Genomic DNA, 20613 nt, shown 5'->3' with positions numbered 1-20613 from the left:
ACTGACAGAGTACTCGCAGAGGACGCATTAACTACAGTTCCACTTGCATTATCAGTTGCAGTAGTACGTGTAGTTAATGTAGTTGTATTTGTAGATATCTCAGGCAACACAAATCCTAGTAGGACGACAACGGTCGCTGCATTATAACATGTTCTTTGTATTGAATACATCATAAAATATGTTACAAAATTTCACTTTTCGATCGTTTTTGTTTCTAAGATTTTAAACAGTCTTGTCGACAGTCACAGGCAAACCAAAATGTGTTCTAATGAACAAATTAATGTCACGCCCTATACAGGATCTATAGCCACTGAAACAGCGGCTGTGATACGCCAATAGTGGGCTATACCAGGAAGGTCCAGATAACATACACACCATAATCACGGGTAGTTTTAACAGACTGGTCATGCCAAAAGGGTCTCCTCTTACTAAAAAAAAACATAAGGACGCACTCAACACATTTTATCTACGGTTATATGGCGTCAGACATATGGTTACGTCCTCTTACTACTACTGTCGTTTAGTTCGATAGGATTGGATAATATAAGCACGAAAATAAGTTAAAATGAAATGATTGGATAACATATTAACGTGCCTATATCCAATCAAGGTTCAAGCACGTCTCTCCCAGGCACAGTCTCTGACTTCGGCAGTGATTGGGTCCGGGACAGAAGTGGTGGGGTGGAATTGGGGAGGTTAGAGTTGAAATAAAGGCAGAATTTTAAAAATAGCAATTAGTGAAAACGTTAATAGAATTTTATAAATAAAATAAAAAGCTAACAAGCCCAAAAATAAAAGTATTGACTGCTCGGCCGAATATTTATATATTTTGGAACATTTTAAAAGGACAGTCCAAAAATAAATAAGTACCTTTCATCCCCTTTTATTACTGCGCCCATTGTTGTTGAGGTTGCCACGGCTACTGCTGCTGCTACTACAACGACTGCTATTATTATAATTACGACGATTGCCGATACTATTACTTCACGTTGTTGTTGCTGATACTAGCCTACTACAGCTACTACTACTACTGCTATTATTATTATTACTACTACTACTACTAGTATTATTATTACTACTACTACTACTGCTATTATTATTATTATTACTACTACTAGTATTACTATTACTACTACTACTACTACTGCTATTATTATTACTACTACTACTACTACTAGTATTACTATTACTACTACTGCTATTATTATTATTATTACTACTACTACTAGTATTACTATTACTACTACTGCTATTATTATTATTACTACTACTAGTATTACTATTACTACTACTACTGCTATTATTATTATTATTATTACTACTACTACTACAACTAGTATTACTATTACTACTGCTGCTATTATTATTATTATTATTACTACTACTACTAGTATTACTATTACTAATACTACTACTGCTATTATTATTATTATTATTATTACTACTACTACTAGTATTACTATTACTATTATTACTACTGCTATTATTATTATTACTACTACTACTACTAGTATTACTACTACTACTACTGCTATTATTATTATTATTACTACTACTACTACTAGTATTACTATTACTACTACTACTACTGCTATTATTATTACTACTACTACTACTACTACTAGTATTACTATTATTACTACTACTGCTAATATTATTATTATTATTATTACTACTACTACTACTACTAGTATTACTATTACTACTACTACTAGAGGCTGATGCTACTACTACTACTACTACTCTTGCTGCTGCTGCTGCTGCGATACCACAACACAGACACAAACACACAATACGTACGCACACACATAGTTAACCGATTTTCTTTTAGTACTGCATTTTAGATTCCTTAAACAAGTATAACTTGCACTCTCAGAATGTATCAATTTACTTGTATGTGCGCCTTTTACTTTAGAACGGGTCTAGTCTGGACTAAGCTGCCTCTTACTACCAGAGTTACAATAATCTTCCGTTTAACGACACCACTAGCATACAATGATTTAATAATCCTCCGCTAATGGATGACAAATATTTGATAATTCCGACATATAGTCTTAGAGGAAACCCGAACTACATTTTTACATTAGCAGCAAGGGATCTTTTATAAATATGCACTTTTCCACGAACACTGCAGCAAGTGCCACGACCGTTGATACATCAGTTGGGACGAGAAAAGCCCAATCAAAGAATGGGCCCACTGACTGAGCTAGATCCCACCCCTTCTCACCAACAGAGATGTAATATGATTTCGACCCCCCTCCAAAAAAACAACAAACCCCCCCCACACACACACACCACCACCACCACCACCACCACCACCACCCCAAACATTACAAAAACCTGCACCGTTAAAAAAACAAATAGAATATAACTTTATTTCAGAACAGACAAAACAAACCGACCATAATAATTGAAGTAATTTATTTTTAATAAAAGGCACATTTCAGAGTTTAATTCAAAATTTAAGCATTTTATCGCGGTTGTTACCACATGGTAACATAATATTTCCGATCAACAGAGCCCCTTTAAACTACTATACTTACATATTAAATGTATTTTGTTGTTTAATAACATATCCGACACAATGGCAGCAAATTGTGCATTCATTTTAATATATCAGTTTTTGCATAATGCTGGTAATGCCGAATACCTTCTATTAGTTTTTGTCGGATGATCTGCCCATGCTTATAAATATAGAATACTATACGAGTTTTCGCTAGATATCATTTTTACGAAACGAGTGAACTTCCCAAACGTATCTGACCGAACGAAAGTGAGGTCAGATACGTTTGGGAAGTTCACGAGTTTCGTAAAAATGATATCTAGCGAAAACGAGTGTGGTATTTTATTTATTACCCTCCTTTAAATCACGCAAATTATGAAAAATAAATAAATTAATCAATCAATTTTGTAGCCTATTTCAAGACCGGATGTTGATTTGCATAACTAGCCGGTGCACGACTACGTACCGCCGCATTGAGAAATAGTTCTTTGTACTTCCGCTACTTCTCAGTGATGTTTTCAGGGGAGTGGTGTAGACGTACTTCCCCATACATTTCCATCGGGTTTCATTTTTTAATTTAAAGAAAGCTGTAAGGTACATGCATCAATATATGTTTATTTTCATATTGGGTGAAAAATTGGTAAAACTAATGCATAATTCCATATTTTAACAAAACGCCCCCAAGAAACAAATGTTCCCGTTACCCCACTGGCACTGGTTATGCTAATAATGATGAATTCACAAATCACAACTGACAATAACAATTTGTTGACCAAAAATCCAACCAATAAGAGAATAACAAGTGTTTTTGCAGTTAAAAACGTGTAGCCTAGCTTGCAAAAACAGCTGAGTTCACGGGAAAACTAAAGTTATAACTTTAAGGTCGACGACAGTCACTTTTCGCTCCCTTGTTTTGGCTTTCTTTGTACACAATAAATATAGCATATCTTACCGTAATTTCACTTGAAATCCATATTTCGTAAAATGTACAATTTTTCAATCAAAGAATTTTCTTCAAAAACATTCAGGTGCTTCAGTAATGTTCGAAAAAAAAAAATCAATACAAATTTTGCATTGGATTTTGTCCAGCATTCTTAAAACGGAAACGTCATGTACCCAGTTTGTGGTTATTGTAAGGAGGTGCAAAGTGACGTCATTGGAATTCTGATGTAATTCAAATTCAAAATTAGCTATATTATTACAATGCATCGCCACATTAAAATAAAAACTGGTCTACTAACCTTGACCCCTGTTAAATTTCTACAACAAGCAAACAACGCTGTTTACAGGTCGGTATATTTTACTTTTTCATAATTCTACAAAAAATATTAAGTTTAAAAAAATAAAAATCTACCATATCATATGAAAAAAATTAACGTTGGATTGGTTTTATTTATTGTGTACGAAGCCAAAACAAGGGTCCAAAAAATTACTGTCGTAGACCTTAATAATGATGAATTCACAAATCACAACTGACAATAACAATTTTAGACCAAAAATCCACATAATAAATAAAATGAATATGTTTAATTATTGTTCTATTCATTCTTTTATTTTTATTTTTTATTTAAAAATATTTCTCGCGCGGTCCAGTTTACATCAACTTTTAATGAATGACATTTGTAGTAAAAGTTGTGGATATTACTGACCTTGATATTAATTATGAATGAAAAAAATAGTCCCGTTATGCTAATAAGGTCGCTGTCCAACCAATCGAAATTAACTCTGTTCCCTGTTGACAAATCAAAATACAGTTTGTAATACGCACCTGGTGGTGCGTACGAAATTTGTACGACACCGTTATATCTTCACCAGGAGGGTAATAAAAACTTTTATTATCCATATGGTTCAACATAACCGAGTTAATAATAATCATACGAAGCACACATGTAATAACAAGTGTAATGACGTAATTTTGGGAAGCGACGTCATAACACGACATTATTTCTCCAGTCCTAGCATTTGAAATATGACGTCATTTCGTCATCTCCTAGTTGTGGCTGAAACATTTTGAGTTGGGTCTTGTTATTCATAAAGAAAACAACAACAATAATATGGATAATAAAGAAATTATTACACTCGCGTGTGAGTCGTACTGATTTTACGAAACTCGTGTCAGGATTCATGTATTACCCTCGCTTTCGCTCGGGCAATACAAAAATCCTGACACTCGTTTCTTAAAATCAGTACGACACACAAGCTCGTATAATAATCTCTATTTATTTACCGGTAGAGTCCAGACTCATCTCTAATGACGTCACGCGCATTCAATTTGTATAGCGTTGTCATGACATTAGTGTCTCACAGTCTCGAGGGCGGGACGAAGCCCAGTGGTACAGCGCTCGCTCGATGCGCGGTCGATGTGGGATCGATCCCCGTCGGTGTGCCAATTGGGCTATTTCTCGTTCCAGCCAGTGCACCACGACTGATATATCAAAGGCCGTGGTATGTACCACCCTGTCTGTGGGATGGTGCATATAAAAGATCCCTTGCTGCTAATCGAAAAGAGTAACCTATGAAGTGGCGACAGCGGGTTTCCTCTCTCAATATCTGTGTGGTCCGTAATCATATATCTGACGCCATATAACCGTAAATAAAATGTGTTGAGTGCATCGTTAAATAAAACATTTCCTTCTTTCTATTAGTCTCAAGTCTAGATTCTAAAGGTTTTATAAGCACTGGCCTGGTAGCTAGATGTGAGTTGGATTTATAAGTAGGGCCTACGCATATAGTACTGGTCGTAGAGAATATGACAACAGCATATCAAGTGAACGGTGGGTAGCTTTTCTAGCATACTAGTAATACAACTTATTCCGGAGTGAAAATGCTTATAACCAATAAACAAAATCGACCGCGAGCGCTTGATCTCTTGAATAGGCGGAACATAGCCGAGTAGTAAAGCACTCCCCTGATATCGGTCGGTCTGGGATCGATCTTAGTCGATGAATGAATGAATGAATGAATGACTGTTTAACGACACCCCAGCACGAAAAATACATCGGCTATTGGGTGTCAAACTATGGTAATGCAAACAAATAAAGTGATGATCAACATCAATATAAAAATTCAAGATTTAAATAAAAACAGTGTAAAGAAGTGTGCAAAAATACAAATATCACAGATAGATACTGACTTTTACTCAAAATTTCAATTGTATCTCGAAGAAAACAAGGGGATTTGTGCTGTATTGGCCATTCTCAAAGAGAATGTTACACCCCTGCACCACGGTGAGGTTACAGCACGCGCAGGGGATCTTAGTCTATGTGCCCATATTGGGCTATTTTTATTTCCAGCCAGTGCATTACGACTGGTACATCAAAGGCCGTGGTATGTGCTATCCTGTCTGTGGGTTGGTGCATATAAAAGATCCTTTGCTACCAATGGAAAAATGTAGCGGGTTTCTTTTCTAAGACTAAATATCAAAATTAATAAATGACCATTAATAAATCAATGTGCTCTAGTGATGTCGTTAAACAAAACAAACTTTAACGATCTCTTCAATGCTTTATTGGTATAAGAAATGAACACAAAATGACCGACATCATTAAACACGCGAGACATATGGTCCTTTCTTATTCCACCAGTCCCCGGCTTATCTCATTGATATGCTACGTCGTCGTCACTGTAAAAATAACCATAGTATATACTTAAACAAAGTCTCTATTTGCATTATGTATCACCAATCCTGAAAAACCGGCCAATTGATTAATTTATTTATTAGATAACTGAATTTTATATTGAAAGGTGGTAATAACATGTTTTTTTTATTACATTGTTCACAAACAAGTAACATATAACGATTTTACATTAGCTACTTTAATAGTGAAATAAAACAGGCCAGATAATTAATGCAAAAATGAAAATTACTAAGAAACAAGACTTTACCTAGTCTCGTTTCTCAATGTCAAACTTTTATGAAACTATAACAGAGCTGATAACTATATCCATTCCCCCCCCCCCCCCCCCCCCACCCCACCACTCCCACTCAGACATAAAACAGTTTCGATTACTTTTTTTTTACTTTTTTTTTTTATGTCAATAACAATTATTTAATACTTATTAAATGTAATCTAATGGCTGACACATAACTAAAATAAACCGGCCTCGATGGCGTCGTGGTTAGGCCATCGGTCTACAGGCTGGTAGGTACTGGGTTCGGATCACAGTCGAGGCTAGCCCGAGTACTCTGACTGTAAGAGAGCTAGACGGACATTTGGACATAAACACGCTCTCATTACAGTCAGAGACCAGCCTATGTCTTTTTTTGGCAATTCCTGACTACCAAACGGTAGGCAACGAATCCCGCTCTAATACCACAACAATCCTATGTTTGACGTCAAATACCTTTACATCAATCATTTTCGAGTTAAGTGATACAAAAAAATCCACATATTAATCACTAATACACATACTACAGAAAGAAACCCGACAGCACCCACATTCAGCTACGCTTCGTCACACTCCGTCGCAACAATTACAAAGCTCGGCGATCTATTTCGAGACTGGGCGATTCCGCCTTGTGCAGCAGTTACAGGGGTCGTCTCATAAGAGGAGGCAGTACGTAGCACATACTTTTGCCGTATCCTGTCGATAACACCCCAAATGTATCCTTCAAATTCAAAATGGAATCAATAATGTGTAATTGTTTTGGTTTAATGACGTAATGAAATCCAAATTCATCCAAAACGGCATTAGCCAACTCTTCCATGTTGTAACTTCGCTTGATATGAGACGGCCCCTGTAACTGCTGCACAAGGCGGAATCGCCCAGTGCGCGATCACGTGGTCTACGTCTCGAAATAGATCGCCGAGCTTTGCAATTGTTGCGACGGAGTGTCACGAAGCGTAGCTGAATGTGGGTGCTGTCGGGTTTCTTTCTGTAGTAAGTGTATTAGTGATTAATATGTGGATTTTTTTGTATCACTTAACTCGAAAATGATTGATGTAAAGGTATTTGACGTCAAACATAGGATTGTTGTGGTATTAGAGCGGGACTCGTTGCCTACCGTTTGGTAGTCAGGAATTGCCAAAAAAAGACATAGGTTGGTCTCTGACTGTAATGAGAGCGTGTTTATGTCCAAATGTCCGTCTAGCTCTCTTACAGTCAGAGTACTCGGGCTAAGTCGAGGCATGGGATTTTTAATCCAGATACAGACTCCAAACCCTGAGTGAGTGTTCCGCAAGGCTCAATGGGTAGGTGTAAACCACTTGCACCGACCAGTGATCCATAACTGGTTCAACAAAGGCCATGGTATGTGCTATCCTGCATGTGGAAAGCGCAAATAAAAGATCCCTTGCTGCTAATCGGAAATAGCCCATGTAGTGGTGACAGCGGGTTTCCTCTCAAAATATGTGTGGTCCTTAACCATATGTCTGACGCTATATAACCGTAAATAAAATGTGTTGAGTGCGTCGTTAAATAAAACATTTCTTTCTTTCTTTCACAACTAAAATAAAGCAAAACATTTTTACCCCCAGAAGGATCTAATCTGTGTCGACTATGATTTATAGCGACATTTGTTTGTTTCAAGTAAACGTGGTTCCTACACAATAAAGAACAAAATTCTGATACAAAGGGTCATATGGGTTAATATCTTAGTTTTTAAATTTAAATTTTTTAAAATATACTATACTATCTAGTATTGTGACTAAATTCCACACCGTGTGCACCTCATTTTTTTAATGTGTACATTCTTTTTTACTAGCCCTTTCATTACTAAGTATGGTGAAAAAGTTTCTAAGTTGTATGCAACCCATTCTTTCTTTAAATCATGGACTCGTCCTTCTATTACTCAAGACTTACTCCCGATCAAAGTTCACGTGAGTCATGGTGTTTGACTACTGACAAATATTTCTAGACACGCCGTGTTAGAAAGGCCCATGTATTTAAAAGTAACTTTAATAATAATACCCTCCACCCCTCACCCCGTCCAAAAAAAAAAAAAAAAAATTAAATTAAAAAAAAAAACCCAACCAACCAAAACATCACAGCCAAGATAGATGTTGAATGTTTATGACAGTTACAATGAACACAGGAATAGGACATCAAGGAAAACGATATTTTCGTAGTTTCATACAGCAGTCCATTACTATTACATTTGTGTTTATGTAATTCAGGGAGTTAATTCATGTGCCCTTTTGGCCTTGGTCCCCATCACTAAATATGTATTGGGTCTGTCCTTAGAAAGAAATGTTTTATTTAACGACGCACTCAACACATTGTATTTACGGTTATATGGCGTCGGACATGTGGTTAAGGACCACATAGATATTGAGCGAGGAAACCCGTTGTCGCCACTACATGGGCTACTCTTTTCGATTAGCAGCATGGGATCTTTTATATGCACTATCCCACAGACAGGGTAGTACATACCACGGGCTTTGATATACCAGTCGTGGAGCACTGGCAGGAACGAGAACTGCCCTTGGTCCTCAACACTAAATATTTATTGGGTGTCAACATCAACATTCTGGCGTACGGCAAAGAGCCACACCAACTTTGCGATCTCACAGTGCAGTTAGTTTGTTTTGTTTAACACCACTACAGCTACTGGATGTCAAACATTTGGTAATTTTGACATACAGTCTTAGAGAGGAAACACGCCACACTTTTCTATTAGTAGTATGTGATATTTTATATGCACCATCCAACATACAGGATAGCACATACCATGGACTTTGGTACACCAGACATGGTGTACTGGCTGGAACGAGACTTAGCCCATTGATGCAAACAGACGTACGAGGATGATGAGATGTTGCTTAAGAAAGCTTAAGATCTACTTTGTGAATTAGGTCCTATGTTGAGATGTTGCTTAAGAAAGCTTAAGATCTACTTTGTGAATTAGGTCCTATGTTGAGATGTTGCTTAAGAAAGCTTAAGATCTACTTTGTGAATTAGGTCCCATGTGTACAAAAATGAATACTCTTAAGCAGGGAATTGTTAGTTTCAGCCACGGGTATAAACGCCAGCACAGGGTATGGCTCGTTCCACCGAGTGGTACTAATTGAACACCCATAAACTCCAACCAGGACCCGAACACCCGTGGTTTCAGCCAGAAGGGGCGGGACGTAGCCCAGTGGTCAAGCGCTCGCCTGATGTGCGGTCGGTCTGTGATCGATCCTCGTCGATGGGCCCATTAAGTTATTTCTCATTCCACTCAGTGGGCCCATTGGGCTATTTCTTGTTCCAGCCAGTGCACCACGACTGGTATATCAAAGGCCGTGGTATGTACTATCCTGTCAGTGGAATGGTACATATAAAAGTTATCTTGCTACTAATGGAAAAATGAAGCGGGTTTTTTCTCTAAGACTCGCTATCTAAGACTATATGTCAAAATTACCAAATGTTCCAATAGCCGATGATTAATAAATCAATGTGCTCAAGTGGTGTCGTTAAAGAAACAAACAATGTTCCACACACTATTTTAAAGTTAGCATCCTCTATACTAGGTACCGGCCTCGGTGGCGTCGTGGCAGGCCATCGGTCTACAGGCTGGTAGGTACTGGGTTCGGATCCCAGTCGAGGCATGGGATTTTTAATCCAGATACCGACTCCAAACCTTGAGCGAGTGCTCCGCAAGGCTCAATGGGTAGGTGTAAACCACTTGCACCGACCAGTGATCCATAACTGGTTCAAAAAAGGCCATGGTTTGTGCTATCCTGCCTGTGGGAAGCGCAAATAAAAGATCCCTTGCTGCTAATCGGAAGAGTAGCCAATGTAGTGGCGACATCGGGTTTCATCTCAAAATCTGTGTGGTCCTTAACCATATGTCTGACGCCATATAACCGTAAATAAAATGTGTTGAGTGCGTCGTTAAATAAAACATTTCTTTCTATACTAGGTACATTTTAATAATGGTTAGAACTGGTAAGTTTCGCACAGATTATACATCGCATGAGTTACACAAGGTACACATATACATATAAAAATACGATGGTTACTAAACACCACAAAGCAAATCACAGTTCGTCTTTTGATAACGTTGGTCCTTCGTAAGTTACACCGTAAACTTTCTTCAAACCAACCAAAACTTTAAGAGGACGGCTTGTAAAGTATGTCTGCATAGTACGAATGATGTCTTTCTTAGCCGTTTCAAAAACCGGATTTGTAATTGCCTTTTCATAGAAGTCAATAGTTTCGTTAACAGCTTGAAGCCACGGTGTTGGGGTCCACCCCAACAAGTCTCGAGCTTTTGATATGTCTACTGGTCCTAAACGAACTGATGGAAACAGGTATAACGGTTCGTCTCCTGAATCTGTTTTTATGGAAATATCCGTTAAATTCAGCATCATTTTCATGGTGTTCATTATTTCTAACAGGGACGGAGTCTCTTCAAAAGCAATATTAAATGCCTGATCCAGCATTTCCGGCGTGGGGTCCAAACACACGACAACTGCCTTGGCCACGTCTGCGGAATACACCAAACTCAGTGGTCGGTTCAGAAGGTCACGTGGTACGGATACGGGTTTCTCGAGATATTTTATAAGTCGCAACCACATCTGATATATCCACCACCTGTATGTGTTGTCACGTGGTCCTATTACATCAGGTAGTCGAAGACTTATGAACGGAATCCCGCCGTTAGGTCTTTGGGCTGACAGTTCCTCCTCACATCGCAGTTTGCTGTCACCGTAGTGATCTTTTTCCGCTAGAGTATTACGTTCGTCTATCGAATTCGGTCGCACAGCGTCAGTTTCTCTTGAAGGATTCGAATGATTTTTCAAACACACTTCATACACCGAATCAGAACTGATATAAATGTACAGATCCGCTTTACCCCGAAATAGTTTTGTCGCTTCGACGACAGCGAAGTGTTGGAAAGCACTAAAATCGACAATGGCGCCAACTGTTGAGTTGAGATTTTCGACGTACTTAACCATTTCCTCACATTTCGTGAGCGCGATGCCTCGATCACAGGTGACGTGTTGCACGCGCGGCTTGATCGTCTGCTCCGAGTCCCAGTACCAGTTCCCGCGGTTAATGAGTGTCAGTGTGTGACCCCGTTTTAGTAACTCTTCCACCGTAGCTGAACCGATGAAACCGTTTCCTCCAAATATCACAATCTCTTTAGACACTTTGGAATCAACTGTGTTCGGCTTACACCCTACCGGAGAAATGTTAATAAGTACCAACTGTGTGATGACGAGCAATAATCCTAGTAAATTCATAACTCGGCTGACCTTCGATGTCTCGGTGTACCTCTGCTGTTTTCTTCAACCGAAGAAACCTGATACTGGAATTTCCGGAAGCTGGGAGAACATCATGACCTACGTATTAGGTCACCAGGCGCGGATCCAGGGGGGGGGGGGGGGGGGGTAGCCAAAAAGCATTGTTTTCGCCGACAGCAAAGACAAAAAAGCTTGTTCAAATATCCAGAGAACTCTTACCATACCCAACACCCCCACCCTTCACAAACTCCTAGATCCGCGCCTGGCCATAGTGTTGTAGGAGGAACCTGCATGCAGTGCACATCGGTTTATAATAACTAGGAAAAACAAATCTATTCCAGACCCGCAAATAGTGTAAACCTAATGGTGGCGTAATAATAGGGTGGTATAAGGGGGGGGGGGGGGGGGGGGGGTGGGTCTCAAGGCGTCAAATGAACGACCAATCTGTTCTGACAAAATAATCTGCAGGACCCGTGCTAATAAAACCTGTAAAGTACGCCCAAGACTATCATGCTCAGCATTTTAACTACTAGTACTAGTACATACTATTAAAAAAAAGTAAAGTTTGTTTTATTTAACGACGCCGCTAGAACACATTGATTTTTTCTTATCATCGGCTATTGGACGTCAAACATATGGTCATTCTGACACTGTTTTTAGAGGAAACCCGCTGTCGCCACATAGGCTACTCTTTTTACGACAGGCAGCAAGGGATCTTTTATTTGCGCTTCCCACAGGCAGGATAGCACAAACCATGGCCTTTGTTGAACCAGTTATGGATCACTGGTCGGTGCAAGTGGTTTATACCTACCCATTGAGCCTGCGGAGCACTCACTCAGGGTTTGGAGTCGGTATCTCGATTAAAAATCCCATGCCTCGACTGGGATCCGAACCCAGTACCTACCAGCCTGTAGACCGATGGCCTGCCATGGCGCCACCGAGGCCGGTACATACTATTAATTACATCTGTGTGGGTGGGACCTTACAATTACCAGGACTTGATATAAGTTTTATAATATACAATATTATGGTGTTATTTAAAGTAAAGCACCACTGGAGCAGGATGTGGTCCGGTGGTAGAGATCGCATGAGGTGTGATGGGACGCAGGATCGATTGCCCTAACTATTCTCATGGGTTTTTTCCTCCTCGTCTCAATCTATTTTAATACAAGTGAGTGTGCAGGGAGAGGTCAAGACTGTGCATAACGGATTTTTAAGGGGCGTTGAGAAAATACATAGGAAAAACCCGACAAAAATCGCTTCGAGGTGGTGTTTCGATCCCCAACCTCCTCGTTTTCACACGCGCCTGAGCGCTCTCTCTCTTTCTCTCTCTCTCTCTCTCTCTCTCTCTCTCTCTCTCTCTCTCTCTCTCTCTCTCTCTCTCGGTATAAACCGGTATGAATGAATGAATGAATAAATAAATTAATTAATTAATAGGCACGTAAAAAACAGTTCAAGCAAGCAATGACAAGAAAGAAACATATACCGAATTAAAATAAATACAAATAGATTGTTCTTTAAAAAATAAAAACATTGCTAAGTGTGTGTACAATAGTCATCAGGAGCGGGGTTGGGGATGGAAGTCGAAGGCACCTACTTTGTGTCAGATGTTTATATAAAAAAAATGATACATCAACAGGCGCGAATCCAGGATATTTTAATATGGGGGGCCCAAAACTCGTTGTTGTTTTAAAATAGAATTTAAAGGTGGAAGAGATAAGTTTGATTTTTTAATATATATATATATATATATATATATATATATATATATATTCTGTAATATATATTGTTTGACCAAAGGTGGGGGGAGTGGGGCGGGCCCGCCTGAATCCGCACCTGACATCCATGACACAGTATATAAAACAAATACATAAATATTACAGGATTAAAAATAAAAAACAAAAGTACCATTCCAGTTATGTTAATAAAGCACAACAACTTTATAAAACACTTGGGGGTGCGTTCCCACTGCTCTGGACATCGATTTGACCCGCGTCAGACCTGTGACGTAGCATCCAGCATTCTGTTAGTAGGTCAACATATGCAGACAGCAGAGAATGAACTTATTTTTCGAAAAACAGCTGATTCTTAATGGACGCTAGTTTGGATGTTTTTGGTCTTATCACATTTGTACATCTACTCTAATGGTAACGGTCACGTGGTATACCAACGTCTCGATTGGTGGAACTATCCCGGAAGTAGGTATGCTCAACGTTTTTTTAAGCACGTTAACCTAGTTACCTACCTGCAATTTTACCTTTGAGAAGCAGGACACAAGTTCAGTGGACCCGACTTATTTTCTACTCTAATGGTACCTCGTGGGAATGGTATATAAGCACACCTAGTTACCTTTTAAAAGTGGGATATTAACATTTGACTGTAATAAAAAATATGTGTTCAGATCAGAACGCATTTAAAACAACAACAGAATAAATAACATTATTTTATTGATTAATATCACAGAAAATAGGGATCTGAATTTATTGTTTTAGACAGATCGGTATGATGCAATGCAGGTATGAACACATACCAATCTAATTAAACTTATCTCCACTATTACATGTGGATCTAACAGCAGCCAGTTGGAGCTCGTGTCCACCAATCAAAAGCTTACTTGCAGAATCATGCCAGTGATTTGAAAATAATTTGAAAACATTCCGAATTATCCTGAGGGTATACGATATGGTTCATGTGAATTACGAATGCCTTATTTAGACCAGTAGTCTCCAATGTCCAGGTAACATTTCGTCTGTAAATAATAATTTAAATATTGACCAATCACACTTCGCCTTTTATAACGTTATTTGGGAGCATACAAATTCTAAAAATATCGGGCGAGTCTATTTTAGTGGCCGCAGTACAGCTAACCATACCAATACATGGGCGTACATAGGATTTTGAAAAGGGGGGTTCCAATACATAGGATTTTGAAAAGGTGGGTTCCAAAATAGATTGCAGAGATATTGGGCATATATTTCTATGTTGAGTAAATATAATAATGTCAGATATCAATGTCAGATATATTAAATTATAAAAAAATGCGATTTCAAGGGGGGGGGGTCGGTCGAACCCATCGACACCCCCCCCCCCCATGTACGCTCATGCAATACGTACGAGATGGGTTATCAGTCTTCAATTTTACATTTAAAAATATTTATTTATTTATATATATATATATATATAAAAAACCCAACTAAATCAGTCTTCAGTTTTACATTACAAATTATTTATTTTATAAAATAAAACATGTTTTAAGGCATTCGTAATTCACACGAAACATGTATACCCTCAGGATAATTCGGAATGTTTTCAAATTATTTTTAAATCACTGGCATGATTCTGCAAGTAAGGTTTTGATTGGTGGACATGAGCTCCAACTGGCTGCTGTTAGATCCACATGTAATAGTGGAGCTAATTTTAATTAGATTGAACACATACAAACAATATTACGATTTATCTTGCTACCAACACCCGTTACTACAGGTGTTGTTCATTGTGCAGGGCCGTAGCTAGCGGGGGGGGGGGGGGGGGGGAGACAAGAAGAAAAAATCCGGAAAGCATTATAGAAACTTAAAGAAAATTGAAAATTCTCTTCTTAACTGTTTAAAGAGTTTTAGAATATTAACTACTCAGTTTTAGACTACCCCCCCCCCCCCCCCCCCCCCCCCCCCCCGCAAACAAAAAATCCTAGCTACGGCCCTGTTGTGTAGGCCTATTAAGCTTTCAAAGAGGCGCGATTATTTCATAACACTTTCTGTGGTGTCTTAATTAGGCCTACTAGGGAACTGCCGTCATTGTTTAAAAGGTGACCACTGTGGGACAGTTTTTCTTTTTCGACCAACCGTTCAAAATTGCGCCCAATTTCCTCAATCAAAATTGAGCACCCTTTTCTCATTGGCATTATACTTTGCTCCATTTAAAATTCCATAGCACCATTACCCCCCCCCCCCCCCCATCCGCCTGCTCCCTTGCACCTGCCAGTGCAGGCGATCCCTCCTCCCCACCCCCACCTTTCCTGTCCTAGACGGAGGAGCCGGCCCTTGTGCTCAAGACAGGCGTACGCTACAACAGCTTGCTCTGAATGTGCACGTAAAGCCCTATGACCTGACTTGACCTGGACAATAGAGGAATGATCGAATGCCGGTGTAGACCGTAGGGTCAAGATCGCGCGCCGTTGTAGACCGAGCTAATTACTACATGAAGCGTTCTTTTGTTCTTGAATTTGCATCCGAAGTCCGGAATATAAGGCATGCGGTGTAGACAGGGTTTTTTTCCTAATAAATTAACGGTGTGTGTGTGTGTGTGTTTGTGTGTGTGTACACACGCACGCACGCACAACAATTTTGCATTTAATTATGAAATACAAGCCTCATATTTTTTATCGTTCTAGGCTTGGTACCCTCCACTGGCGTGGGCAGGATTTTATATTGGGATGGGGGAGACAACCTACACTATGTATATACATGTGTATGTACGATTTTATAAAAATTTAATAGTTTTAAAAAAAATGTTGGGGGGGGGGGGGGGCATGTTCCCGTGGGGCCCCTCCATACGCCACTGCAGGGACGGCACATGGCCGTATCACTTTTAAAAGAGGCACTTTTGTGAGTTATATTTGTTGTATTTGTGAAAATATCCTTCTCAATTGAATTTGAAAGAAGAGTTTGGCAACCTCGAGCCGTATCACTATATTTTACACTGCCGCCCCTGCTCTGGTACCCTCCCCGTCTCCTCCCCCTAACCCTTTTGAGCTCTAGTTTAGCGCGTGTTCGTCGTGGTTTCTTGTCTGCTGTATCATGGGCAATTGTAGAACATGTGCCGGTGGGGGATACAGGCTTGGAACAGATATGTTTAAAAAAAAGTAATAAAAATAGGTGTCGTATTTATCGACTACCTTAAATAATTGTCGTAATCCCCAGGGAAGAAGGGGTCACTGCAGATCCTATCCCATCGTGATGATCCTTTCCATTACGCACGGGTTCTGTTTAAGAACCACTTCCATGCAAACCCTGTGATTGTCGGTTTGTTTAAAGTTCGGAAAAACTGCTGCTTTGATACATCCAACAATGGTTCACCATATTTTACATTTGAAAACTATCTCCAAAAGAATATTCCATCCATACAATTCAATTCAATAAAATAAATTTTTCGCGTTTTAAAATACACGTGTTCCACCTTCCCAGTAAAATGTCTAAAAGGCTGTGAATCACGCTTTCGTGTTATGCCGGTTAGCGCGTCACGGGGTCACGTGACTTGGCTCTTGGAGTCGACAGGCGTTTTGGCAAGCGATGGGGGAAAAGGACTTTTTATCAAAAAACGGGTACAAAAAATTATTTTTTATTTCATTGATACTTCATATATATTGTAAAAGGTATACGAAGATACCAAACAATAGTAAATTACGTTTTTAATAAACGTGGACCGTTAAACCGTCTCCAAGCAACAGCTACGTTACGCATATAATGGTGTCAAATTCGTTAAGTTCCATCAAATACGTTAAATATGAAAGTATTCTGTTAAGTTAAAATTGAGATGTAATGTTTGTATACAGATCATCTTATTTTGTGGTAATAATGAAATAAATAACAGTGGCAGATCCGGGGGGGGGGGGGGGAGGAGGAGGGGGCAGGGGCCCGCTCCCTCTAAATTATGTGACAGTTATATATTTACTAATATTTTTATTTTTTTTATTTTTTTACGTTGGAAAATCGAGGAATCTCTTCGGGAACGTTTGTGGCCTTCAGCGACATGTCATTGCCCCCCCCCCCCCCCCCCCCCAAATGGAATTTCTGAATAAGAATAAGAATAAGAATAATTTATTTGCATAACACCCGAATATGGGCAGAGCACAAATAACAATATAATATACATTTATCTGCAGTAACTAACATAAATATACATTAAAAGTAAAGTAAAGTTTGTTTTATTTAACGACGCCGCTAGAGCACATTGATTTTTTATCTTATCATCGGCTATTGGACGTCAAACACATGGTCATTCTGACACTGTTTTTAGAGGAAACCCGCTGTCGCCACATAGGCTACTCTTTTTTACGACAGGCAGCAAGGGATCTTTTATTTGCGCTTCCCACAGGCAGGATAGCCCAAACCATGGCCTTTGTTGAACCAGTTATGGATCACTGGTCGGTGCAAGTGGTTTACACCTACCCATTGAGCCTTGCGGAGCACTCACTCAGGGTTTGGAGTCGGTATCTCGATTAAAAATCCCATGCCTCGACTGGGATCCGAACCCAGTACCTACCAGCCTGTAGACCGATGGCCTGCCACGACGCCACCGAGGCCGGTAAATATACATTAATTATATGAACAAACATCTGAATCAACAAATACATATGTAATTTAAGCCTTATTACTAGTGATATTAATATTTAGGTAAAAGCAAATATTGTCAGAAGTGTAGAGCCATAAAAAATCATCAACTATGGCGTTCGTGAATTATTTTTCACGAATCCACACACCCTCGTACATTCTCCATTAGTTTATACAGACATATGTATTAAAACGTTACGCGAGCAGTGAGCGAATATAATGAGTACGTAAGCAACAACTAAAATGTCATAAATTATAATACTCATCACATATATAAGATTTTCTCACTTGAACAAGTACTGTGAATATATTCATGTGCTCCAGACGAGAGTAGCACACCTCGGTATTGCACATCATATTATGGTGTTTTTGTTGAATTATGGTGTAACTACTCCATATGCATCTGGCATGAGACATTAAGTTAACGTTTCTGATGGAAATTACCCTCACCATTTAATTTGGTTACCCGAAATGTTACTGAAGATTCAGAAATGAACACCACCTGTTAAATTGACATGCAGTGACATCTAAAATATATTAGCTATGTGTCACGGGGATCCTGATAATACCCGTAACTGAATAAAACACGATTATCCAAATATCTCTCCTAACTGTATATCTATTAGATCTCTCTGTATCGGGCAGACTTCTACCCGAGTGGCCCGGCTCTAGGAGTAATCAGAGATAAGATCTGATATAAATATGTATATGTAGCACGTTTAGTTCACTAGAAAACACAACAAAACACAATACACTTTGGAATCTGTATTAACTCTAACGCTGACAAATGTACTTGCCGCAGTAGTTAATTAACAACAACAATATAATAACAACCCAGAACTAATCACTTAATTAGTTAATCACTGGGTGTCTAGTTTACACAATATTCTAACCACTTCACCGTGATACAACACACACACGTGTGATAATTGAGAAACGCTTCCAGGGGAACTTAATTAATAAAGGAATTACAACTCTATTCCTAACTGGTTAATTTTTAATTAACCCTTAAATACTCATTCAGTAACCTTGTAATACAGAATTAATACTGGTACCTATCACAATAAAGACAATAACCTACAGTTTACCTAGGTCCTCTAGGATGACCGGCTAAGCTTTATCTTACCAAATACTCGTATAAAAATATTAGAACAGTGAAGCCTACAATTTACTTCGTCAGATTACCGGAGACACTGTCTAAAGAATATTGGTATAATACAGTATTAGAATATTTAAAGTCACATCAAACACATCAAAGTTATACAACAGAGCAGAAATATATAGTTACCAAGTCCGGTCTGAACTAATATAGTTCGTTCAGTTGGACAACGTCCGTTCCCCTGGATACTTCCAATGTTTCTCCCTGATATATCATGTCATGTCATGTCATAGGGTTTTACGTGCACATTCAGAGCAAGCTGCTGTAGCGCACGCCTGTCGTGGGCACAGGGGCCGGCCTTGGCCGGCTCCTCCGTTCATTACAGGCCTGATATATCTAAAATCCTCGCTATTTATTATAAAAATCCCAGACGGGTCCGGAGACAGTACGCGGACCGAATCGTATGATGAGTATATTTCCACAGCAACCAAGACGGTATATTTTCTTACAAGCCTAGACTGATCGTTGCCAGTGCGCTAGAGATACCATGGTCGCGCGGAGGTATTACGTAACCACTCCCCACATGGCCTCCACATCTGGTCTGGGTGTGTATTAGAAGGCACGGTCGCGCGGAGGTATTACGTAACCAAGCTGCACTAGCCCCCAGCACAATGGACATAGCCACAGGCGAAAAGATAAGAGCATGTTCCGTCACACTATGTATACAGCATATGTACTGTATCCTATGTGTTACTACGGTGGCTGGGAAAAGACATCACATCAAATTATTTTTCTCGATCGATCGATTTAATATCTTGATCGATCGACTTACTATCTCGATCGATCGACTTACTATCTCGATCGATCGACTTTCGAACTCGAGGCTTTGCGTCAAGATAAGCGACTGGGATACCGTTATAGATTATACTATACCATATAAAATCCCATAAGCAACAACGTTAACGTTTGTGGTTAAAAACACTATATGCAATATATCAACAAAACTATAACATTCATCCATCACATAAATACAGGCCACCACATTTTTCCTTTCTTAAATTGGAGAAGAACTAATCCCCATTCCCTTTGCCCTACCAATTTGGTCGGGACGAGGTGAGCAGATATGTATACACTGTACTAAAAGCCACCCACTGTTCACATCTCTCAAGTACACCCACTGTTGCAATAGCTAAGGCAATACGTCAGTATCTGTAGCAGATATCATGATCCATATGTAGCTTTGGTGATATGCATCGAATATGGAGGGGCATGATGAAGCCCAAAGTGTCCCAAATGGGACATCTTCTTGGGCCAAGAGATGCTATATACTTTTGTTACATTTGCTTAAATCGTTCAAATTGTTTTTTGTTTAACGACACCTCTAGAGCACATTAATGAATTAATAATCGGCTATTGGATGTCAAACAATTGGCAATTCTGACATGTAGTCTTGAGAGGAAACCTGTCACATTTTGCCATTAGCAGCAAAGGGTCTTTTATATGCACTTTCCC

At 39.2% G+C, this 20613-nt stretch overlaps 1 protein-coding gene across 1 annotated transcript; it reads right to left on the bottom strand.

The window, feature by feature from the left end:
• Positions 1-10338: 10338 nt before the first annotated feature.
• On the bottom strand, positions 10339-11742 carry LOC121375811. The gene has a single exon (XM_041503467.1). It carries the CDS (start codon positions 11671-11673, stop codon positions 10465-10467), a length of 1209 nt encoding a protein of 402 aa, XP_041359401.1. The 5' UTR covers positions 11674-11742; the 3' UTR covers positions 10339-10464.
• Positions 11743-20613: the final 8871 nt, after the last annotated feature.

Source organism: Gigantopelta aegis, chromosome 6 (assembly GCF_016097555.1).
Source record: "Gigantopelta aegis isolate Gae_Host chromosome 6, Gae_host_genome, whole genome shotgun sequence".
Classification (NCBI taxonomy): Eukaryota; Metazoa; Mollusca; class Gastropoda; order Neomphalida; family Peltospiridae; genus Gigantopelta; species Gigantopelta aegis.
The sequence above is the reverse complement of the archived record's forward strand: the minus strand, read 5'-3'. Positions and strand labels throughout refer to the sequence as shown.